We start from the raw sequence: 26,101 nt of genomic DNA, 5'->3' as shown, positions 1-26,101 counted from the left end.
GCGATACGTCTGTACATCCGCCATGTTGGAGAGGTCAAGAGCTGCTTGTCAACAAATAAACGTATATTGACATATGATGAGTTCTTATAATTAAATCAGCCATAACTTCCTTATTACTCAAACGATTTCCACCAAATTTATTTTGTTATAATCCTCAGACATGGATTTATCTGGGTGGCTTGGGCTCGTTAGCTTTTATTTCTGATTAGCTATCCGGAGCAACAGGAGAGTATTCAATCTGCACCTGACATTAAATCCTAAGTTTAGCGCAAGTAGAAACACACATCAGCATATCTATCAGTGTGTGAATCACTTCTAATCTTCTTGCCCATAGAAATAAGAGAAACCCCCCAAAACAAAGTAAGAAAGACAAGGCTGAAGTTGGATTCGCCAGCTTCTTCTTCTAATTTTTCTGACCCTAACTCCAACCCATTCCACCTTAAATGGTGCAGAATCATTTACCAGAATGTAACCGCCACACCATTTAAGATGGAATGGGAAAATCTGAATGAGAAGCTGGCAAATAAGAATCTGACTTCAGCTTCATGTCAAGAAGGTGCTAGTCTATTATAGCTATCTACATGGATTTTACTTAGCTACAAAGTATTAACAGTCACTGTTAATAAACAACTACTACATCAAGTTAAGGCCCCCATGTATAAGCTATTAAATGAAATAAGCTTAATATGAAACCAGAGGAAAAACAATCACACCATCAGGTTATCTGGGCTTCACTAACCACACAGTCATATCTACTCATAAACATCACACAGACAATAAACATCACACAAACATGAGAGTAAATCACTGCGTTCTCTCCGTTATATAATCCTATCACACTTTCTAAGTGAAATATTCTCAAAATAGTGTAATTTGGACACTACCTTTTTAAACCTGTAATGGTACTGAATGAAGTCCAGCAATGATATTGACCTCCCCAAAACGGCGGCGCCATTGACGTGTCATCTTGAACACAATGCGGCTTTTATGTATGTATATGTGTGGTAGCCCCCTTTTGCCTTGATGTCAGATTTGAGATGGAACGAAATAAAAGTACTGGAAATAAATATTCAAAATTCAGAAATTAAGTATTGGTATTCAGTCCAAGTAACGTTTTGTAAATGTAGCATTCAGAAAACAGTTATTTTTTGCATTTTAGGAAAATACTTTTATAGCGCCTACTCAATAAATAAAAAACATAATATTCATAGGAGACACCATCAGTGCTTCTTTAATTGTTTTAGAATTAGCACGTGGCATATTGAAAAGCCCATTATACAGCCCATTCTCCATCAACCTGAAGAAAAACTTTACTATGCAAAGAACCAATTAAGCATACAAAGGGTTTTGAGTGTTCATGGTACTATATAGAAGTCTTTACTAAAGAACCCTTGAAGAACAATATTTCTTCAGAGAATGGGAACAAAACACCAACCACAGAGCTCCTCAAGACTGTTCACTTCTATTGGTAAGTTAACAGAACAATGAGCTGTGTTTTGCATTCTGTTAGATTCACATTCAATGTTCAAATTATATTGCTGCTGTTAGAAAAACCTTCTGTATCTAAAATGGTAACTTTACAGGAGAAGATAAAATGTCTTAACTTGTAACATAAGTTAATGTTTAATGTAACTAGATTTTTTCAAGCAATTAAGGACCATTTCTGTTGGGCCGTTCATCATGACATTTTAACACAACACTGTAAAAAATGTCTGTAATTTTCACACCAATTTTACTGTGTAATGAAAAAATGCTTACTGTATAACCTGTATACAGTATTTTGCTGTAGATCTGCAAAGCATCATGGTCAAAATTCACTGGCGGGTGAATTCTACAGTAAACATAGTTTTCCTGTGAATCACAAAACAGTAATTTTGCATTATTTTAACACAGATGTTTTCTAGGTTTTGTTATCACCCACAAAAAGAAAACTCGACATCTTTATTTCTTCTACAACGTTAACAGTGACACAGATGAGTTTAACATTATGCTGATGGCCAACTGCTTTTCTCCACACAATTCTGCTGCAAGAGTTTACTAACAAGATTCCACACTTTCTTCAGCCTTTGACTTCAGAAAGGTAACTTAGCTCATTATTTTACAATTGTAGCTATGTTAATTTAGCACAGTGTTGTCTTGTAAAAGAAGCAGTGAAGTGAGGACGGGCTTCGAGGCTGGAAGATGAAGCAGCATGTGAGGTTCAGCAGAGGAGGCCAGCCAGAGAACAGAGGTTGGCAAGGACCTGCTGGCAGAGCAGCGTGGTGGCCTGGTGGTGTTGACCACGGGACTGGGTCATTTGTTCTTTTGTTTTGTTTATTTCACTATAGATATCTGTACTTTTTTCAGCAAATCAGTCCTTAGACTCTGTGAAATCTGATGCAAAAAAAAAAAGAATTGCACATGAATCCAGGCTCAGTGTTACACACAGGACAATTTCGTGATCCACAATCTTAATGTGATTTTCTTCAAGTGAATAAATAAGAAATGAATAAGAAACCAAATAAGAAATGAATGTTACCTATTGAGGTTATCGGTTTGCAATGTTTTAGCTGAAACTAAAAGCCTGTTGACTGAATGTACCTTTCGTATAATCTGTCATGCCAGTACTTGAGATGATCGTTGTTAATGTTCTTCTTGAACTCATGCAAATTTTCCTCATCAGGTAAAGAATCATCATCGAAGTTTTGCCGAAGTTTTGCAGAAGATGTTCTTGCCTTAGGTCATCTTCTTGTAGACAGAGAAGGCAAAGTCAGCATTGTGGGGGGCGAGTCTGTGGGACAAATCCCCATCTCCATCATGGCTGGGGTGAGGTTCATCTTTGCCACGGTGAAGATGTTGATGGTGATCTGCTGAATGATCTTCATGACCATGTCGGGCCGCCAAGGACACCGTCAGCAGGAGGGAAACCAGGAAACAGCAAGAGATCTTTCCACACATTTTATCTCCTGGACAGAGAGAACACCCTTCACAAAAATAAGAACGTGATGATATGGTTTTCTAATCAAAGCTCTTCTCGATGTAAAACAGCAGAGATTGAGCTTATTTGAACTCTCAATCTCCAAATTGGTAGTTTTACTGAAGAAGACAAACATATTCTTTACTTTAAATGTAAGTCAATGGAATGAAATGTTATACCATTTCTGTTGATCCAGTCATGATGAAATTTTGAAAGAATGTAAAACACAGCAGATTGAACGATACAGAAAGATAAAAATCGAAAAAAAATGGAGATAGCTGTTTTGCTTTTGTTGGACAATGGTAATATACTAAGCCTCTTATTTTTTGTATTTCACTTTTGGTTCAAGTTATAACGTTATTTACTGTGTCATTCAGTTCAGAAGTTTAAGATATCAAATAAAAAGATCTAGATCCACCACTGACCTTAACTTCTCAAATAGTTAATTACATTTTGGGAAAAATATACAACGTTATTAAAATAAATGTAGCTTCAATGTAATGTATTTTAAGTGTTAGTTGCTGTATAATGAAATAATGCTACTTTCATGCAGGGAGCTCTCAGCAGGAGACAGGCTGGAGTGGAGAAACTGATCAAATGGAATCCTTTAAATGTTAACCCATTCTTAACCCCAATGCCCACCTCTACTCACCCTCACCCCCCCCACACACACACACTCCAACTCTTACCGTAAATCCAACACTACTGTTTACTCATGGACTTCAAACAGTGATGCAACATGTAACAGTTGCAGACAATACCAGACAAAAGTGATGACACAACATCAATCTATGTTAGGGTCTTCAGTACTCCTATGAAATACAGACAGTTTGTGACCTGATACAGCTTTAACAGTTTGGAGCTCAATGATCTTTAGAGATGATTGTAGATTCCACAAGAGCTCCATCATCCACCCAGCCATGAACAGATCAATAGCAGTTCCAATTCTTTTGAACCGTAATTGTGCAAGATCTCAAACAGAGGGTGAAACTGCTTTTGGCCCATTTGGTCAGGAGAGGATCACTGGTGCGAAGCTGCTGTCTATCAATCAACTACAGATCTAAAAACCGAGACTAACAGGCTCTGGACTGTTGACAAATGGCTTTAACGTATGCTGTTAGTTATTTTTTGTATTTTTCTTTCTATAGATATATAGACATTTTAGTACACAATTTCTATTAATTCGCTTTGTTTAACACATTGGGAACAAAGGAAACATAAGATGTAAAATATGCCATCATTTTTGCACATTTGTTCCCCAATATTTTTAATTCAGCAAACATTAATTGTCAGTTGTGCAGATGGGTGTCTCTGTAGAGGATGTGTTAACTTATTTACACTTGCATAAACTTGAAATTTGACCATGGGCGCCCAAACTTTTGCATACAACTGCATATATAACATCAGAATATCTTTTGTAGTGTCATTATATTAAATTCCATTAATTTGTTAAATAAAAATAAATACATAAATTTCATTCATTCCAATATTTTTACACTTAAAGCAGCATGCAAAAGTTTGGGTACCTCTGGTAAACTCTGGTAAAATAAAAAACAAACATTAAATAATTAGCTGTGCTGCTTCACCGGCACAACTAAGTTTTCCAAAATGACATTTAAAATATTCTTATCAAAAAGGACATGATGTGCCTTTTTATACCTGCATATATATTTGCATTTATATCTTTTTGCATTTTGTATCAAACATAGTGAGTATTTTCAAAGCTTTTAATTGCCTATTTCAGTTATTAAACTCCCCAAGTCTAGTTTCATCATTTGACTTACTGCTTGAGCCACCTGACTTTTCAGACTAATTTCAAATTAAACAGGCATCTACTTAGACACCCATATAAACCTTTGTCCTTGAACTTAAGTTTATACTAATTTTTTTTTTTTTGAATAAATAAACATTATTACAATTAATCCATAATAGTTCCATTTTCATGGTTCACCTGAGGTCACACCACCTGACATGGTAAACTGAACTGTTGTAAACATGATTCATAAATAGTAAAAACTTGCAGAAAATCTGACATTTTTAGATATTTGGAGGCAAAAAGAAACCAAAATGATTTTTATTGGGATGCACTGAAAATTGTTTTTACATAAAAGAGGCTTATATATGAACATTCTCACACCACCTTGGGGGTTCAGGACATTTTGGGGTCCGTTTAGAGGGATCTGAGTTTGTTTGATGTGTTTAAATGAACACATAAAACCATGACTCAGTGGTCTGAGATCAGTTGACGCCCTGAAATAGCCCAAGTATGAAAACACTTCATGATAAGTCAGTATAAATATTACTAAGATATGATCTGTTTGAGTTCCCAACATTTTTGAACAGCTAAAGTCATTTTCTTGTGTAAATTTAGTGCCACTCATAACACCTTTATTCCAATTCAGAATGTGTCTGATTTCATTTGGCTGACAAAAACATCAACACTGTGTAAGTTATTTTGAAAATGCTGTTTTTACACTTTGCTGTTCTCTTCATTCACAGTCTCACGTTAAATGTATTGAACAGTACGGCTTTTGTTAATCTGCTGTTCTTTAGGGAACCAAACATGGTTTGTCTATGACACCATACAAAGATCCCTTTCTGGCACCTTTATTTTTAAGAGTGTACTTTTCAAATTGTATTTACTCCTGATCACAATGTGACTCGCTTTATTTGACAGACCAAAACATCAACACTATAAATGAATTGAAAATGCTGTATTTTATTTAACCCAACACTTTGGTCGCTGTTATCTTCATATGCAGATTCACATTAAATGTTGTTAACAGTGTGGCTTTTGCTCGATCTGCTGTTTGTTGAAATAAGGGTGCTTCAACAAACATCTAGGTCTGCTGGTGTGGGTGGGAGCTGGCTGCCTCTATGCGGTGGGATCGGTTATCTTGCCCATGAAGAGGATGCTCTTGGTGCTGTGATCCACAATGAAGACCAGGAAGGGTCTGTTGAGCTTCAAGGTGAGTGGCATAGACGTAAGTACAATCTCTACGGTGGTGGCAGCAGCTGCGTCTGTGCCCTTCTCATCAACTTTGAGGACGGCCTGATGGAGGACCTGAGGGGAAGTCACACATTTACATAATTGCCTATAAACAGCTTAGGAAATGCTTGTAATGTCTTTGGTTTCTTCTACCTTAGAAGTCTTCAGTTGGGTCTCCTCACTGATCCCGGAGAAGTCTGCGGTGTCTGAGAATGCAGAGACTATTCCCATTTCCCTCAGAGTGTCCGCAAGTGAAAAGGAGGAAGAGATGGAGAACTTGGGCATGAAGAGATCCACATAACTGCACAGCAGAAGAGAGGAACCTTTAAACACAGTCACTTTGTGCAAAATTCATAATTGTCCTGTTATTGTAAGGATTCATGAGCTATTCTTGCACTATTCATTTGAAAGTTACAACATAAATAAAAAGGGCAACAGTGACCTGTTGTTTGCCTAATAGGGAAACCATGTTCATTGATACTGTTGAATCTCAGACTGAAATGTTTAGTGATCCTACTTTATCTTCCTCATCAGTCAGCACTAAACCTGTCAGGTTCATCACATATTCATATTTATCAGATGTCACAGCTCACTTTTGCCCATTTTATTAATGCTTTTAAATGCTTATAAATGTTTATAACCCAACTAATAGCCATTAACAAACTAATTGTGCATCATTCATGAATGTTTTATGATTGAGCACAATTGCACAATTCCTGTATAGTCTCTATGATCCTGCAAATTTCTGTGGTTCTACCTGGATAACTGCAATGCACGATGGGAAATTAAATGCTGAAACACTGAAATGATGAACAGTAAGTTTGCTTTGTCAAGCCAACTAGTGTATATATATATATATATATATATATATATATATATATATATACATATTCGAGTTTCAAGTCTTTTTAATGCTAAAACCCAAAGTCTGCTGCTGAGCTTACCTGTAAGATAATCTGTCACACCAGTACTTGAGCCGATCCTTGTTGATGTTCTTCTCCAGCTCCTGCATTTTTCCCTCATCAGGTAGAACAATCAACATGGAAGTGTTGCCTTTGTAGGGGACCATGATGATCGAAGTGAAATTATTCCGGTCATAATGGAATTTGTACATCTCCTAGTTCTCCATCATGTCCACAGTCACATTGGTGTTCTCATCCACATGGAAGTTGGCTTTTTTGGTATTGTCCACATTCAAAAGGCTCTTTCCATTTGCCTTAGAGGGCAGAAATCATGGCTTGTTACTGCAACTGAGGTTGCAGCTGAGGTTCATCCTTGCCATGGTGGAGATGTTGATGGTGATCTGCTGAATGATCTTCATGACCATGTCGGGCCGCCAAGGACACCGTCAGCAGGAGGGAAACCAGGAAACAGCAAGAGATCTTTCCACACATTTTATCTCCTGGACAGAGAGAACACCCTTATTCTGTATTTGAACAACAGTAGTGCAGTTAGTGAGGCTATATTTTGGTACCAGATGACTCGTTACAGACTAGATTGTGATGTCATCACTCTCAATGAAGGTGAAAATGATAAGAGTGAGAACAACAATGCAGTCATCAGTTTAGAGCACAAGAACAAACCTGTAAAGTGTTGAAGTTTTGCACCTCGAAACTACTGAAATACGTTTTGTTTTATACTGCACACTCATATGTCGCTGCTGTCGGAAGAAAACCTTGTATCTCCATTTTTGTCATTTTCCAGTTTTTGACACACTTTGAAATTGCCTGTTGCTCTTTACATTGTGTGTAAATTTCATGAAGAATGGACCAAAAGAACTGACCCAGACTGCTTTAAGAAGTCTGGTTCCATTGGCTTACATTAAAAGTAAAGTAGGTTTTTCTTTTCCTGCAAAGTTATCATTTTGGAGATATAGTGATAAACATGTATAATAATGACAAAGGTTACATCACAACAATAAATAATAAGTAATAAAAAATTACATCACAGTAATCAAGAACGCGATTATATCATATTCTAACCAAAGTTCTTCTCAGTGTTAAACAGCAGCGATCAGGAAAATGTAATTCAAAATTTTAGGTATTTTAGGAGAAGGTGAACATGGTTTCTACTTCTAATGTAAGTCAACGTAATTAGATATTTTAGAAGTCATTTTTTACCATTTCTGTTCCGTAAAATACAGCAGATCAAATGATGCTGAAAGATACATGAGATACATGTTTTGCTTTTGTTGGACAGTGATAATATGCTGAGCTTTTTATTTTTGATGTTTCATATTTGGATTATTTGTTTCAAGTCATAACATAATTTACTGTGTTATTTTGTTCAGAAGATCAAATAAAACGGTCTGACCTTAACTTTTCAAATATTTAATTACATTTTGTGGAAAATACACAGCGCTGTTAAAATGAATGTAAGTTTATTGTAATATATTTTATATGTTAGATGTTATTGTTTAGTTAAATAATGCTACTTACATGCAGGGAGCTCTCAGCAGGACACAGGCTGGAGTGGAGAAATTGATCGAACATAATCCTTTAAATATTAGCCCATTCTCAATCCCAATGCCCACTCCCACCCCAACCCCTTACCGTAAATCCAACACTAATGTTTACTCATGGACTTCAAACAGCGATGCAACATGTCACAGTTGCACACAGTACCAGTGATGACGAAACAACTTTCTATGTTTGGGTCTTTAGTAGCCCCCACAGATATACAAACCTAGATGCCATGTTGTCTGTTCTCTATCTGAGGCGATACGTCTGTACATCCGCCATGTTGGAGAGGTCAAGAGCTGCTTGTCAACAAATAAACGTATATTGACATATGATGAGTTCTTATAATTAAATCAGCCATAACTTCCTTATTACTCAAACGATTTCCACCAAATTTATTTTGTTATAATCCTCAGACATGGATTTATCTGGGTGGCTTGGGCTCGTTAGCTTTTATTTCTGATTAGCTATCCGGAGCAACAGGAGAGTATTCAATCTGCACCTGACATTAAATCCTAAGTTTAGCGCAAGTAGAAACACACATCAGCATATCTATCAGTGTGTGAATCACTTCTAATCTTCTTGCCCATAGAAATAAGAGAAACCCCCCAAAACAAAGTAAGAAAGACAAGGCTGAAGTTGGATTCGCCAGCTTCTTCTTCTAATTTTTCTGACCCTAACTCCAACCCATTCCACCTTAAATGGTGCAGAATCATTTACCAGAATGTAACCGCCACACCATTTAAGATGGAATGGGAAAATCTGAATGAGAAGCTGGCAAATAAGAATCTGACTTCAGCTTCATGTCAAGAAGGTGCTAGTCTATTATAGCTATCTACATGGATTTTACTTAGCTACAAAGTATTAACATTCAATGTTCAAATTATATTGCTGCTGTTAGAAAAACCTTCTGTATCTAAAATGGTAACTTTACAGGAGAAGATAAAATGTCTTAACTTGTAACAGAAGTTAATGTTTAATGTAACTAGATTTTTTCAAGCAATTAAGGACCATTTCTGTTGAGCCGTTCATCATGACATTTTAACACAACACTGTAAAAAATTTCTGTAATTTTCACACCAATTTTACTGTGTAATGAAAAAATGCTTACTGTATAACCTGTATACAGTATTTTGCTGTAGATCTGCAAAGCATCATGGTCAAAATTCACTGGCGGGTGAATTCTACAGTAAACATAGTTTTTCATGTGAATCACAAAACAGTAATTTTGTGCGTGTTTTTTTTTCAGCAGAAGAAACTATAGTCTGTCTTTGCTGTTGGTACATTTTGCATTATTTTAACACAGATGTTTTCTAGGTTTTGTTATCACCCACAAAAAGAAAAACTCGACATCTTTATTTCTTCTACAACGTTAACAGTGACACAGATGAGTTTAACATTATGCTGATGGCCAACTGCTTTTCTCCACACAATTCTGCTGCAAGAGTTTACTGACAAGATTCCACACTTTCTTCAGCCTTTGACTTCAGAAAGGTAACTTAGCTCATTATTTTACAATTGTAGCTATGTTAATTTAGCACAGTGTTGTGTTGTAAAAGAAGCAGTGAAGTGAGGACGGGCTTCGAGGCTGGAAGATGAAGCAGCATGTGAGGTTCAGCAGAGGAGGCCAGCCAGAGAACAGAGGTTGGCAAGGACCTGCTGGCAGAGCAGCGTGGTGGCCTGGTGGTGTTGACCACGGGACTGGGTCATTTGTTCTTTTGTTTTGTTTATTTCACTATAGATATCTGTACTTTTTTTCAGCAAATCAGTCCTTAGACTCTGTGAAATCTGATGCAAAAAAAAAAAAGAATTGCACATGAATCCAGGCTCAGTGTTACACACAGGACAATTTCGTGATCCACAATCTTAATGTGATTTTCTTCAAGTGAATAAATAAGAAATGAATAAGAAACCAAATAAGAAATAAATGTTACCTATTGAGGTTATCGGTTTGCAATGTTCTAGCTGAAACTAAAAGCCTGTTGACTGAATTTACCTTTCGTATAATCTGTCATGCCAGTACTTGAGATGATCGTTGTTAATGTTCTTCTTGAACTCATGCAAATTTTCCTCATCAGGTAAAGAATCATCATCGAAGTTTTTCCGAAGTTTTGCAGAAGATGTTCTTGCCTTATGTCATCTTCTTGTAGACAGAGAAAGCAAAGTCAGCATTGTGGGGGGCGAGTCTGTGGGACAAATCCCCATCTCCATCGTGGCTGGGGTGAGGTTCATCTTTGCCACGGTGAAGATGTTGATGGTGATCTGCTGAATGATCTTCATGACCATGTCGGGCCGCCAAGGAAACCGTCAGCAGGAGGGAAACCAGGAAACAGCAAGAGATCTTTCCACACATTTTATCTCCTGGACAGAGCGAACACCCTTCACAAAAATAAGAACGTGATGATACGGTTTTCTAATCAAAGCTCTTCTCGATGTAAAACAGCAGAGATTGAGCTTATTTGAACTCTCAATCTCCAAATTGGTAGTTTTACTGAAGAAGACAAACATATTCTTTACTTTAAATGTAAGTCAATGGAATGAAATGTTATACCATTTCTGTTGATCCATTCATGATGAAATTTTGAAAGAATGTAAAACACAGCAGATTGAACGATACAGAAAGATAAAAATCGAAAAAAAATGGAGATAGCTGTTTTGCTTTTGTTGGACAATGGTAATATACTAAGCCTCTTATTTTTTGTATTTCACTTTTGGTTCAAGTTATAACGTTATTTACTGTGTCATTCAGTTCAGAAGTTTAAGATATCAAATAAAAAGATCCACCACTGACCTTAACTTCTCAAATAGTTAATTACATTTTGGGAAAAATATACAACGTTATTAAAATAAATGTAGCTTCAATGTAATGTATTTTAAGTGTTAGTTGCTGTATAATGAAATAATGCTACTTTCATGCAGGGAGCTCTCAGCAGGAGACAGGCTGGAGTGGAGAAATGGAATCCTTTAAATGTTAACCCATTCTTAACCCCAATGCCCACCTCTACACACCCCACCACACACACACACACACTCCAACTCTTACCGTAAATCCAACACTACTGTTTACTCATGGACTTCAAACAGTGATGCAACATGTAACAGTTGCAGACAATACCAGACAAAAGTGATGACACAACATCAATCTATGTTAGGGTCTTCAGTACTCCTATGAAATACAGACAGTTTGTGACCTGATACAGCTTTAACAGTTTGGAGCTCAATGATCTTTAGAGATGATTGTAGATTCCACAAGAGCTCCCTCATCCACCCAGCCATGAACAGATCAATAGCAGTTCCAATTCTTTTGAACCGTAATTGTGCAAGATCTCAAACAGAGGGTGAAACTGCTTTTGGCCCATTTGGTCAGGAGAGGATCACTGGTGCGAAGCTGCTGTCTATCAATCAACTACAGATCTAAAAACCGAGACTAACAGGCTCTGGACTGTTGACAAATGGCTTTAACGTATGCTGTTAGTTATTTTTTTTATTTTTCTTTCTATAGATATATAGACATTTTAGTACACAATTTCTATTAATTCGCTTTGTTTAACACATTGGGAACAAAGGAAACATAAGATGTAAAATATGCCATCATTTTTGCACATTTGTTCCCCAATATTTTTAATTCAGCAAACATTAATTGTCAGTTGTGCAGATGGGTGTCTCTGTAGAGGATGTGTTAACTTATTTACACTTGCATAAACTTGAAATTTGACCATGGGCGCCCAAACTTTTGCATACAACTGCATATATAACATCAGAATATCTTTTGTAGTGTCATTATATTAAATTCCATTAATTTGTTAAATAAAAATAAATACATAAATTTCATTCATTCCAATATTTTTACACTTAAAGCAGCATGCAAAAGTTTGGGTACCTCTGGTAAAACTCTGGTAAAATAAAAAAACAAACATTAAATAATTAGCTGTGCTGCTTCACCGGCACAACTAAGTTTTCCAAAATGACATTTAAAATATTCTTATCAAAAAGGACATGATGTGCCTTTTTATACCTGCATATATATTTGCATTTATATCTTTTTGCATTTTGTATCAAACATAGTGAGTATTTTCAAAGCTTTTAATTGCCTATTTCAGTTATTAAACTCCCCAAGTCTAGTTTCATCATTTGACTTACTGCTTGAGCCACCTGACTTTTCAGACTAATTTCAAATTAAACAGGCATCTACTTAGACACCCATATAAACCTTTGTCCTTGAACTTAAGTTTATACTAATTTTTTTTTTTTTGAATAAATAAACATTATTACAATAAATCCATAATAGTTCCATTTTCATGGTTCACCTGAGGTCACACCACCTGACATGGTAAACTGAACTGTTGTAAACATGATTCATAAATAGTAAAAACTTGCAGAAAATCTGACATTTTTAGATATTTGGAGGCAAAAAGAAACCAAAATGATTTTTATTGGGATGCACTGAAAATTGTTTTTACATAAAAGAGGCTTATATATGAACATTCTCACACCACCTTGGGGGTTCAGGACATTTTGGGGGCCGTTTAGAGGGATCTGAGTTTGTTTGATGTGTTTAAATGAACACATAAAACCATGACTCAGTGGTCTGAGATCAGTTGACGCCCTGAAACAGCCCGAGTATGAAAACACTTCATGATAAGTCAGTATAAATATTACTAAGATATGATCTGTTTGAGTTCCCAACATTTTTGAACAGCTAAAGTCATTTTCTTGTGTAAATTTAGTGCCATTCATAACACCTTTATTCCAATTCAGAATGTGTCTGATTTCATTTGGCTGACAAAAACATCACCACTGTGTAAGTTATTTTGAAAATGCTGTTTTTACACTTTGCTGTTCTCTTCATTCACAGTCTCACGTTAAATGTATTGAATAGTGCGGCTTTTGTTAATCTGCTGTTCTTTAGGGAACCAAACATGGTTCTTCGATGGCATTGCACAAACAACCCTTTTCTAGAACCTTTATTTCAAAGAGCATGCTATTCATACTGTATTTACTCCTGATCACAATGTGACTCACTTTGTTTGGCCAACAAAAACATCAACACTATAAATGAATTGAAAATGCTGTATTTTATTTAACCCAACACTTTGGTCGCTGTTATCTTCATATGCAGATTCACATTAAATGTTGTTAACAGTGTGGCTTTTGCTGCTGTTTGTTGAAATAAGGGTGCTTCAACAAACATCTAGGTCTGCTGGTGTGGGTGGGAGCTGGCTGCCTCTATGCGGTGGGATCGGTTATCTTGCCCATGAAGAGGATGCTCTTGGTGCTGTGATCCACAATGAAGACCAGGAAGGGTCTGTTGAGCTTCAAGGTGAGTGGCATAGACGTAAGTACAATCTCTACGGTAGTGGCAGCAGCTGCGTCTGTGCCCTTCTCATCAACTTTGAGGACGGCCTGATGGAGGACCTGAGGGGAAGTCACACATTTACATAATTGCCTATAAACAGCTTAGGAAATGCTTGTAATGTCTTTGGTTTCTTCTACCTTAGAAGTCTTCAGTTGGGTCTCCTCACTGATCCCGGAGAAGTCTGCGGTGTCTGAGAATGCAGAGACTATTCCCATTTCCCTCAGAGTGTCCGCAAGTGAAAAGGAGGAAGAGATGGAGAACTTGGGCATGAAGAGATCCACATAACTGCACAGCAGAAGAGAGGAACCTTTAAACACAGTCACTTTGTGCAAAATTCATAATTGTCCTGTTATTGTAAGGATTCATGAGCTATTCTTGCACTATTCATTTGAAAGTTACAACATGAATAAAAAGGGCAACAGTGGCCTGTTGTTTGCCTAATAGGGAAACCATGTTCATTGATACTGTTGAATCTCAGACTGAAATGTTTAGTGATCCTACTTTATCTTCCTCATCAGTCAGCACTAAACCTGTCAGGTTCATCACATATTCATATTTATCAGATGTCACAGCTCACTTTTGCCCATTTTATTAATGCTTTTAAATGCTTATAAATGTTTATAACCCAACTAATGGCCATTAACAAACTAATTGTGCATCATTCATGAATGTTTTATGATTGAGCACAATTGCACAATTCCTGTATAGTCTCTATGATCCTGCAAATTTCTGTGGTTCTACCTGGATAACTGCAATGCACGATGGGAAATTAAATGCTGAAACACTGAAATGATGAACAGTAAGTTTGCTTTGTCAAGCCAACGAGTGTATATATATATATATATAATATATATATATATATATATATATATATATATATATATATTCGAGTTTCAAGTCTTTTTAATGCTAAAACCCAAAGTCTGCTGCTGAGCTTACCTGTCAGATAATCTGTCACACCAGTACTTGAGCCGATCCTTGTTGATGTTCTTCTCCAGCTCCTGCATTTTTCCCTCATCAGGTAGAACAATCAACATGGAAGTGTTGCCTTTGTAGGGGCACCATGATGATCGAAGTGAAATTATTCTGGTCATAATGGAATTTGTAAAACTCCAGGTTCTCCATCATGTCCACAGTCACATTGGTGTTCTCATCCACATGGAAGTCGGCTTTTTTGGTATCTTCCACATTAAAAGGCTCTTCCCATTTACCTTAGAGGGCAGAAATCATGGTTTGTTACTGCAAATCATCATTTTAAAACACAGTTAAACTGAGGAAGATATTCATTTCTGAGTAAATGTTTAGCCTACTGTACCTCTGAAATATATAAAGTTGATGAGCATCATCATAGTGTCCTGGTCCAGGGTCTTGACCATGTCAGTGATCATATCTTTGGTCTTTTTGGCGATGTACTTATTGACTTCTTGCACTGCGACATCAGGTTTGGAGAAGTCCACACTGAAGGCCTCTCCTTGGTAGTAATGCTGAGCATCCTTTAGAAACTTGTCCACAGGTTTGAAGCCTTCTCGGACGGCTACAGCACTTCCTGCCTCCAGCAGCATGGTGTCCTGGCTGTGACCCAACATGTGAAAAAGGTGCTCATAACCTTCATTGACCTGATCAGGAGTGAGGGCACTGTAGCCCAGGGTGCTGAAGATCTGTGAGTGGGTTTCACCTTTGGCTCCCAGGGCCAGCATGGACAGAGCCATGGAGATGCTCAGTGGAGAGAAGAAGATGTTCTTGCCTTGAGCTTCTGGATGGGCTGCCAGCTTCCTGTAGAGAGAGAAGGTAAAGTCAGCATTGTGGGGGGCGAGTCTCTGGGACAAGTGCTCATCTCCATCGTGGCTGGGGTGAGGTTCATCTTTGCCATGGTGGAGATGTTGATGGTGATCTGCTGAATGATCTTCATGACCATGTTGGGCCGCCAAGGACACCGTCAGCAGGAGGGAAACCAGGAAACAGCAAGAGATCTTTCCACACATTTTATCTCCTGGACAGAGAGAACACACTTATTCTGTATTTGAACAACAGTAGTGCAGTTAGTGAGGCTATATTTTGGTACCAGATGACTCGTTACAGACTAGATTGTGATGTCATCACTCTCAATGAAGGTGAAAATGATAAGAGTGAGAACAACAATGCAGTCATCAGTTTAGAGCACAAGAACAAACCTGTAAAGTGTTGAAGTTTTGCACCTTGAAACTACTGAAATACGTTTTGTTTTATACTGCACACTCATATGTCGCTGCTGTCGGAAGAAAACCTTGTATCTCCATTTTTGTCATTTTCCAGTTTTTGACACACTTTGAAATTGCCTGTTGCTCTTTACATTGTGTGTAAATTTCATGAAGAATGGACCAAAAGAACTGACCCAGACTGCTTTAAAAAGTCTGGTTCCATTGGCTTACATTAAAAGTAAAGTAGGTTTTTCTTTTCCTGCAAAGTTATCATTTTGGAGATATAGTGATAAACATGTATAATAATGACAAAGGTTACATCACAACAATAAATAATAAGTAATAAAAAATTACATCACAGTAATCAAGAACGCGATTATATCATATTCTAATCAAAGTTCTTCTCAGTGTTAAACAGCAGCGATCAGGAAAATGTAATTCAAAATTTTAGGTATTTTAGGAGAAGGTAAACATGGTTTTTACTTCTAATGTAAGTCAACGTAATTAGATATTTTAGAAGTCATTTTTTACCATTTCTGTTCCGTAAAATACAGCAGATCAAACGATGCTGAAAGATACATGAGATACATGTTTTGCTTTTGTTGGACAGTGATAATATGCTAAGCTTTTTATTTTTGATGTTTCATATTTGGATTATTTGTTTCAAGTCATAACATAATTTACTGTGTTATTTTGTTCAGAAGATCAAATAAAACGGTCTGACCTTAACTTTTCAAATATTTAATTACATTTTGTGGAAAAAATACACAGCGCTGTTAAAATGAATGTAAGTTTATTGTAATATATTTTATATGTTAGATGTTATTGTTTAGTTAAATAATGCTACTTACATGCAGGGAGCTCTCAGCAGGACACAGGCTGGAGTGGAGAAATTGATCGAACATAATCCTTTAAATATTAGCCCATTCTCAATCCCAATGCCCACTCCCACCCCAACCCCTTACCGTAAATCCAACACTAATGTTTACTCATGGACTTCAAACAGTGATGCAACATGTCACAGTTGCACACAGTACCAGTGATGACGAAACAACTTTCTATGTTTGGGTCTTTAGTAGCCCCCACAGATATACAAACCTAGATGCCATGTTGTCTGTTCTCTATCTGAGGCGATACGTCTGTACATCCGCCATGTTGGAGAGGTCAAGAGCTGCTGGTCAACAAATAAACGTATATTGATATATGATACATACATACATACATACATCATCTAAACCGCTTATCCTACTGGGTCGCGGTGGGGTGCTGGAGCCTATCCCAGCTGTCATTGGGCGGAAGGCAGGATACACCCTGGACAGGTCGCCAGTCCATCGCAGGGCAGACAGACATACACAGTCACACACACACTCACACCTAGGGGCAATTTTAGCATGTCCAATCAGCCTGACTGCATGTTTTTGGACTGTGGGAGGAAACCGGAGTACCCGGAGGAAACCCACACAGACACGGGGAGATCATGCAAACTCCACACAGAAATGACCCTGGTCGCCCGGCCGGGAATCGAACCCAGGCCATTCTTGCTGTGAGGCAACAGCGCTACCCACTGCGCCACCGTGCCGCGCCCTTGATATATGATGAGTTCTTATAATTAAATCAGCCATAACTTCCTTATTACTCAAACGATTTCCACCAAATTTATTTTGTTATAATCCTCAGACATGGATTTATCTGGGTGGCTTGGGCTCGTTAGCTTTTATTTCTATTTAATAACTATGATCATGCTGATTAGCTATCCGGAGCAACAGGAGAGTATTCAATCTGCACCTGATGTTAAATCCTAAGTTTAGCGCAAGTAGAAACACACATCAGCATATCTATCAGTGTGTGAATCACTTCTAATCTTCTTGCCCATAGAAATAAGACAAAATCCCAAAACAAAGTAAGAAAGACAAGGCTGAAGTTGGATTCGCCAGCTTCTTCTTCTAATTTTTCTGTTCCACCTTAAATGGTGCGCCGGTTACATTCTGGTGCCTGAGTCTGCACCATTTATGATGGAATGGGAAAATTTGGATGAGAAGCTGGCAAATAAGAATCTGACTTCAGCTTCATGTCAAGAAGGTGCTAGTCTATTATAGCTATCTACACGGATTTTACTTAGCTACAAAGTATTAACAGTCACTGTTAATAAACAACTACTACATCAAGTTAAGGCCCCCATGTATAAGCTATTAAATGAAATAAGCTTAATATGAAACCAGAGGAAAAACAATCACACCATCAGGTTATCTGGGCTTCACTAACCACACAGTCATATCTACTCATAAACATCACACGGACAATAAACATCACACAAACATGAGAGTAAATCACTGCGTTCTCTCCGTTATATAATCCTATCACACTTTCTAAGTGAAATATTCTCGAAATAGTGTAATTTGGACACTACCTTTTTAAACTGCTGCTCTGTAATGGTACTGAATGAAGTCCAGCAATGATATTGACCTCCCTAAAACGGCGGCGCCATTGACGTGTCATCTTGAACACAATGCGGCTTTTATGTATGTATATGTGTGGTAGCCCCCTTTTGCCTTGATGTCAGATTTGAGATGGAACAAAATAAAAGTACTGGAAATAAATATTCAAAATTCAGAAATTAAGTATTGGTATTCAGTCCAAGTAACATTTTGTAAATGTAGCATTCAGAAAACAGTTATTTTTTGCATTTTAGGAAAATACTTTTATAGCGCCTACTCAATAAATAAAAAACATAATATTCATAGGAGACACCATCAGTGCTTCTTTAATTGTTTCAGAATTAGCACGTGGCATATTGAAAAGCCCATTATACAGCCCATTCTCCATCAACCTGAAGAAAAACTTTACTATGCAAAGAACCAATTAAGCATACAAAGGGTTCTGAGTGTTCATGGTACTATATAGAAGTCTTTACTAAAGAACCCTTGAAGAACAATATTTCTTAAGAGGGTGGTAACAAAACACCAACCACAGAGCTCCTCAAGACTGTTCACTTCTATTGGTAAGTTAACAGAACAATGAGATGTGTTTTGCATTCTGTTAGATTCACATTCAATGTTCAAATTATATTGCTGCTGTTAGAAAAACCTTCTGTATCTAAAATGGTAACTTTACAGGAGAAGATAAAATGTCTTAACTTGTAACAGAAGTTAATGTTTAATGTAACTAGATTTTTTCAAGCAATTAAGGACCATTTCTGTTGGGCCGTTCATCATGACATTTTAACACAATGTAAAGGGAACTGAAGTTCTCAAATTGTGGAAAAAATGTAAAAAATGACCAAAATGGAGATATAAGGTTTTCGCCTAACAGTCATGAGGGGTGTGTTTTCTCCCTTTGTGTATAATGAGTCTCACTGTGGTTCTCTGGAGTCCCAGAGCCTTAGCGATGGCTTTGTAAACCCTTTGAAGACTGGTAGATTTCACTGACTTTGTTTCGCATCTTTATTTTAATCTCTTTAGAATGTGACATCACGTGCTGTATTTGAGACCATCTAGCCTGCTTCACATTACCAGACAGGTTCTATTTAAAAGATGTTTAGATTCAACAGGTCTGGCAGTAATCATGTCTGGGGTGGACAGTGAAATTAAACCCAATAGTCACGTCAAGTCAAATTTATTTATACAGCGCCTTTTACAACAGATGTTGTCACAAAGCAGCTTTACAGAGAATCCGGGTCCACGTCCCCAGTGAGCAAGCCTTGGCGACAGTGGCAAAGGAAAACCTCCCTCAACAGGAGGAAGAAACCTCGAAAGGAACCAGACTCAAAAGGGGAACCCATCCTCCTCTGGTCAACACCGGAAAACAGCACAGACACAAAACAGTATAAATGGATACAGTTTTACAGTTCTGTACAATGTTGTGGAGTTTAGAGTCCTTTGTACAGTGAAGACCACACAAGGATCCACACAGCACAAGGCTCTATGATGCATGCGAGCAGCCCATCCAATCGTGGCAGACGAAGCGACAGCACCGCATCAGACCCCCCCCGGGACGGGATTGAGAGGTGTTCACATCAGACCCTCTTGGGACGGGCAACCACTCAGCTCAGGGAAAGAGAGGGGGAGGGGGAGATAAGGGGGACAGATAGTTAGTTCTGTCATGGGTGACCGAACAGAACAGAGAGTTGACAGAGTGCAGCGGTAGGCCTGGCTATGGCAGCATAACTAAAAGGGAGAGCCAGAAGGCAACAAGGACATGAGGGCTCCCTGAGAAGTCAGCACCCCTCTGCTCCATCGTCAACAAACTTGAGTGAAGCAGTGAGACGACAGAGCAGTGGGACGACAGAGCAGTGGGACGACAGCACCAACATTCCCAGATTACTATAAGACTCTCTGTCTGTGAACCCCCAGATCTGCACCTTTTTCTAACAGGAAAACTAATTAACCAAAGGCTCGACTAAACAGGTAAGTTTTTAGCCTAGACTTAAAGATGGAGGCTGTGTCTGAGTCCCGAACACAGACTGGTAGGTTATTCCAAAGCTGGGGGGCTTTGTATGAAAAGGCTCCTCCCCCTGACGTAAGTTTATTAATACTAGGTACTAATAATGAGCAGCACCTTGTGATCTAAGTGAGCGTGTCGGTTGATAGTAGGAAATAAGGTCACTGAGGTACTGAGGATCAAGGCCATTCAGAGCTTTATACATCAGCAGAAGAATTTTGTACTCAATGCAGAATTTAACTGGCAACCAATGTAAGGTACACAAAATTGGGCTAATGTGGTCGAATTTCCTGGTTTTGGTGAGAACTCTGGCTGCAGCGTTCTGGACCAACTGAAGCTGGAACAACCAGAAAGCAGAGCGTTACAGTAATCTAACTTGGATGTAATAAAGGCGTGACCTAACGTTTCTGTATCCTGTAGCGATTCCTTAATTTAGCGATGTTGCGCAGGTGGAGGAAAGCTATTCTGGTAATATTGGTAATATGCTCATCGAAGGCCAGATCGGGATCGACCATAACACCAAGGCTTTTTACAGATGTGCCTGGTGCAGTTGAGAAACTATTGAGATTAAGAGTTAACATTTAACTCAGATTATTCCTGGCAGCTTTTGGACCAAGAAGAAGAACTTCTGTTTTGTCCAAGTTTAGTAAGAGGAAGTATCTTTTACACAGTCCTCTATCTTATTAAGTTCAATTTTGTCCTGTGATTTAGCTGAAATATACAATTGTGTATCATCGGCGTAGCAGTGGAAAATGATGCCTTGTTTTCTAATGATGGTACCTAGTGGTAGCATATATAAGGTAAATAATATAGGTCCTAAGACAGAGCCCTGTGGAACACCATACTTTACTCTTGTGAGAGCTGATGGTTCACCATTTACATTAACAAACTCATAGTGATCACTAAGGTAAGATTTGAACCACGAAAGAGCTTTACCTGTCACTCCTACTAGCTTTTCAAGCCTGTCTAATAGAATGGAATGGTCTATTGTGTCAAAAGCTGCACTAAGATCAAGTAGAACCAGTAGGTATATGTTTCCTTTGTCAGCAGATAATAAAATACCATTCACAATTTTCACTAACGCTGTTTCAGTACTCACCGCGACCCAGAAGGATAAGCAGTTTAGATGATGTATGTATGTATGTTTCGGTACTATGGTCAGGCCTGAAGCCAGACTGAATTTTTTCATGTATATCACTCCTATGCAGATGGGAATATCGTTTTGCCACGGCTTTCTCTAAAATTTTTGAGAAAAAAGGAAGATTTGAAATAGGTCTATAGTTTGATAACTCAGAGGGATCAAGATTAGGTTTCTTAATTATGGGTTTAATTACAGCTAATTTAAGAGATTTTGGAACATAGCCGAGGCTGAGAGAAGAGTTTATTATAGATAGAAAAGGCTTGGTTATTTCTGGCAAAACGTCTTTAAGTAAACCTGTAGGAATTGGATCTAGTATACAAGTTGTTGTTTTTGAAGATTAAATAATTTGGACGAGCTCTGTTTGTTGGAGTAAAGTAAAAGACTCCAGCGTCTCTGTAGTGGTTATACTGCACTCTAGATCTAGATTAGGTTTATAGGACACCGCACTGCAATGCTGCGCATTTTGGATTTTGTGCCTAATTGATTAAATTTTATTATTGAAGAAGTTCATGAAGTCAATGCTGCTGTAGGCTGATGGTATCTGGGCTTCAGTAGCTGCTTGGTTATTAGTTAATTTAGAGATAGTACTGAATAGTAGCCTAGGATTATTCTTGTTATTTCCAATCATTGATGAGAGGCTGAACGTGCTGACTTTAGTGCTTCTCTATAGTCTATGAGACTCTCCTTCCAGGCAGAATAGAAAACCTCAAGTTTAGTCTGACGCCATTTACGCTCTAATCGCCTACCGGTCTGTTTCATAGCTCGAGTGTGGTCATTGTACCATGGAGCCTTTTCTGCCTTATTCTTTTACTTTTTAGTGGAGCCACAATATCTAAAGTGGAGCGAAAAGTGTCCTCCAAACATTTAGTCAGCATATCTAATTCATTAGGTTCAGACGGACAGCTAATTAAGGATGAAAGATCTGGAAGGTTTTCAATAAAGCTATTGGGTGTAGACGATGTTATAGTACGCTTAGCACTATAGCGTGTTAGATTGTATCTAAAATAGATACAAATGCCTTACTTAGCAGATCCTGTGGTTTGTCTATATGGATATTAAAATCTCTAACAATTATTACTTTATTCGAGATTGTTATTAAACTAGATAACAGGTCAGTAAATTCCTGTAAAAACTCAGAGTAAGGCCCCGGTGGCCTGTAGATTATGATGAGCGAAAATGAGTTCTCATTTGTTCCTCAATTGCTAACATTGAGAAAATGAATTTCAAAGGAAGAGAAACTACGGTCTGCTTTCTGGTTTATTCCTAAAGTATTGGTATAAATGGTGGCTACGCCTCCAAATAGTCAACTGAATTGGGTTAAGCGGTTAATTTAATAGCTAAGGGGGCAATTTCTTTTCCACATAGGACTAGGTAGGGCTGAACAGCATTCTTCCTTCATCAAATGAAACCATCATTTAAAAACAGCACTTGAGTTTACTGTTTGTTTGGGTTGTTTTTATGTAATATTAAAAGTAGTTTGATGACCGTAAACATTTAAGTATGAAAAATGTGCAAAAAATTTAGGAAACTGGGAAGGGGGCAAATAGTTTTTACAGCACAGTATATATTTTACTTAACAGTTATTTTGTTTTACATGTTATGCTGATACAACTTTTTTCGAAATGTTTAGGTTTCAGTGTCTCGAAAGTTAAAAAAGCCGGTATTCTTCTGATTCTATTCTGATCTTCACAACATGTTTGTGGAAGTGTATCATGGCACGAACAAAGGAGATTCCTGAGGACCTCAGAGAAGGGGTGTTGATGCTCATCTGGCTAGAAAAGGTTACAAAACCATCTCACAGTGGCTAATGTTAATGTTCATAAGTCCACCATCAGGAGAACACTGAACAACAATGGTGTGCATGGCAGAGTTGCAGGGACAAAAATCATTACCAAACACAGCTGCCCATTTGCAGTTTGCTTAAGATCACAAGGAAAAGCCAAAAGGCTATTGGAACAATGATTTTGGGACGGATGAGACCAACATAGATCTTTTTGGGTTAAATGAGAAGAGTTATGTTTGGAGAAAGGAAAACACTGCATTCCAACATAAAAACCTTATCCCATCTGTGAAACACAGTGGTGGTAGTATCATGGTTTGGGCCTTTTTTGCTGCATCTGGGCCAAGATGGCTTGCTATAATTGATGGAACAATGAACTCTAAATTATACCCATAAATTCTAAAGGAAAATGTCAGGAAATCTGTCTATGAGCTGAAACTAAAGAGAATATGGGTCATGTACCAAGACAACGACTTTAAGCACACAAGTCGTTTTACCAAAGAATGGTTAAAGAAGAATAACGTTAATGTTTTGGAAGTCAAAAGTCCTGACCTTAATCCTATAGAAATATTGTGGAAGGACCTAAAGCAAGCAGTTCATGGGAGGAAACCCACCAACATAACAGAGTTGAAGCTGTTTTGTATGGAGAAATGGGCTAAAATTCCACCAAGCCAATGTGCGGGACTAACCAACAGTTCCTGGAAACGTTTAATTGCAGTTATTGCTGCACAAGGGGGTCACCCAGATACTGAAAGCGAAGGTTCACATACTTTTGCCACTCACAGGTATGTAATATTGGATCATTTTTCTCAATAAATAAATGACCAAGTCTAATATTTTTGTCTCATTTGTTTAATTTGGTTCTCTTTATTTGTTAGTACTGTGAAAATCTAATGAAGTTTGAGGTCATATTTATGCAGCCATATAGAAAATTCTAAAATGTTCACAAACTTTTAAGCACCACTGTATCTGATTTTTTAATGGGTCATATAAACAGCATACTCTGATTTCCTAGATCAGAATGAGGTCTAGAAATTCTGTAAAGAAATCCGATAAAGAGAGCTGGATTTTAGCTCAGTTATCAGATTTCTCAGGGCATGTAAACTCTTACTGTGATTTCTTTTGGATTCCACAGTCTGTGCATGGGCGAAACATCTTCTAGATGATGTATGTTCACATTATAAGGTAAAGTGGTGCATGTTTAAAAAAAAAAAACAAAGCCACGGCATGAAGTTTGAGGTTTACATTACGTTTATGTGACGTCTTTTTCTGTGAGTTTATTGGCTGGTTGTAAAGCAGAAATGCAATTACTACCTGACTCATGTAGACCTGGAGTTTCCCCATTATCTGATTACTCAAGCGCATGTAAACGCGTTGATTACATTTCTGACAAAATCTGATTTTCTGCAGTTATCAGATTATTAAGTGCATGCACATGCACTCATTGGTTCCTATGGAGCCCTGCTGGTGACATCCTGTATAAATAAAAATAATGCGTGGCCATGCTATATTAACACGTGGGAATGAGATCCTGATGCGTGGCCATGAGTTAGAAAGTTGTGGGAACGAGATCATGCCCTATTAAATTGTGGGCAAGGGTTAATCATCTCATCTCCATGCCTTACTAAACTGTGGGCATGATTAATTATCTCATTCCCACGCCATACTAAGTCATGGCCACACAGTATTTTTTTATTTTTACAGGATGTCACCAGCAGGGCTCCGTAGTTTCCTCATAACTTACCTTGTGTAGAAGATGGTGACCATCTCACATCTAACCCTACACTGTTAGCTCTAGCGTTAGCTCATATACTGATTTAACACACAGTGGATTGTTTTGCTTTTGAATTATGGAAGCAATTCATTTCAGAATAAAAAAAAAAACTTTTATTCTGAAATAAAAATAGTTTGTTAATGGTTATGTTAGGTCATAAATGCTTTAAAAAAGCATTCATAACATAAAAAAGCAAAAATGAGCTGTTCTATCTGATGAATATGAATATGTGATGAAGCTGACAGGTTTGTAACTGAATTTCTCCTTTTGATTCTCTCCTTAATGTGGGGCTTCTTTAGACAGATCTGCCGTGGATTTATTGCTTCTTATTGTCCTGCTGTGTGAAAGTGCTGTGGTTTTCAGATGCCTAACTGATGTAGTTCAGAATGTCTCTGGTTTTATTTGGCTGACAAAAACATCAACACTGTGGACGTTCTTTGAAAATGCTGTTTTTACACTTTGCAGCATTTTTCACAGGCAGTCTCACATTACATGTTTTGAACGGTATGGCTTTTGTTGATCTGCTGTTCTTTAGGGAACCAAACATGGTTCGTCTACACTGTAAAAAATAGCTTGTCAAATCTACCTAAAAAATTATTCCATGTGGTAACAAGTGAATTAACTAGTTTAATCAACTCAAAAAATTGCTTAGATTGAAATAATCATTCATTCAAAGTATTTATTCAGGTTGAATAAAACTAGTTCAACTGCTTGTTACAATATGAAGTGCATTTTTAGGTAGATTTGATGAGCCACTGTTTACATTGCAGACAAACCCTTTTCTAGCATCTTTATTTTGAAGAGTGTACTATTTATATGGTAAGTACTTCTGATCACAATGTGACTCGTTTTGTTTGGCAGACAAAAACATCAACACTATAAATGAATTGAAAATGCTGTATTTTATTTAACCCAACACTTTTATCTTCATACGCAGATTCAGATTAAATGTTTTTAACAGTGTGGCTTTTGCTCGATCTGCTGTTTGTTGAAATAAAGGTGCTTCAACAGTCATCTAGATCTGCAGTGTGG

The 26,101-nt window shown here is 37.6% G+C and overlaps 1 protein-coding gene and 1 pseudogene across 1 annotated transcript; both read right to left on the bottom strand.

The window, feature by feature from the left end:
• Window positions 1-5,655: 5,655 nt before the first annotated feature.
• Window positions 5,656-8,508, bottom strand: LOC118802760 (alpha-1-antitrypsin homolog). The gene is made up of 4 exons (XM_036563230.1): window positions 8,384-8,508; window positions 6,890-7,347; window positions 6,099-6,246; window positions 5,656-6,020 (listed from the first exon to the last, which is right to left on the bottom strand). Exons 2-4 carry the CDS (start codon window positions 7,057-7,059, stop codon window positions 5,832-5,834), a joined length of 507 nt encoding a protein of 168 aa, XP_036419123.1. The 5' UTR covers window positions 7,060-7,347; window positions 8,384-8,508; the 3' UTR covers window positions 5,656-5,831.
• Window positions 8,509-13,460: 4,952 nt separating this feature from the next.
• LOC118802759 lies at window positions 13,461-16,896 on the bottom strand (annotated as a pseudogene).
• Between the last annotated feature and the right edge of the window lie 9,205 nt (window positions 16,897-26,101).

The sequence above is a fragment of the Colossoma macropomum genome, unplaced genomic scaffold (genome assembly GCF_904425465.1).
Source record: "Colossoma macropomum unplaced genomic scaffold, Colossoma_macropomum, whole genome shotgun sequence".
Classification (NCBI taxonomy): Eukaryota; Metazoa; Chordata; class Actinopteri; order Characiformes; family Serrasalmidae; genus Colossoma; species Colossoma macropomum.
The sequence above is the reverse complement of the archived record's forward strand: the minus strand, read 5'-3'. Positions and strand labels throughout refer to the sequence as shown.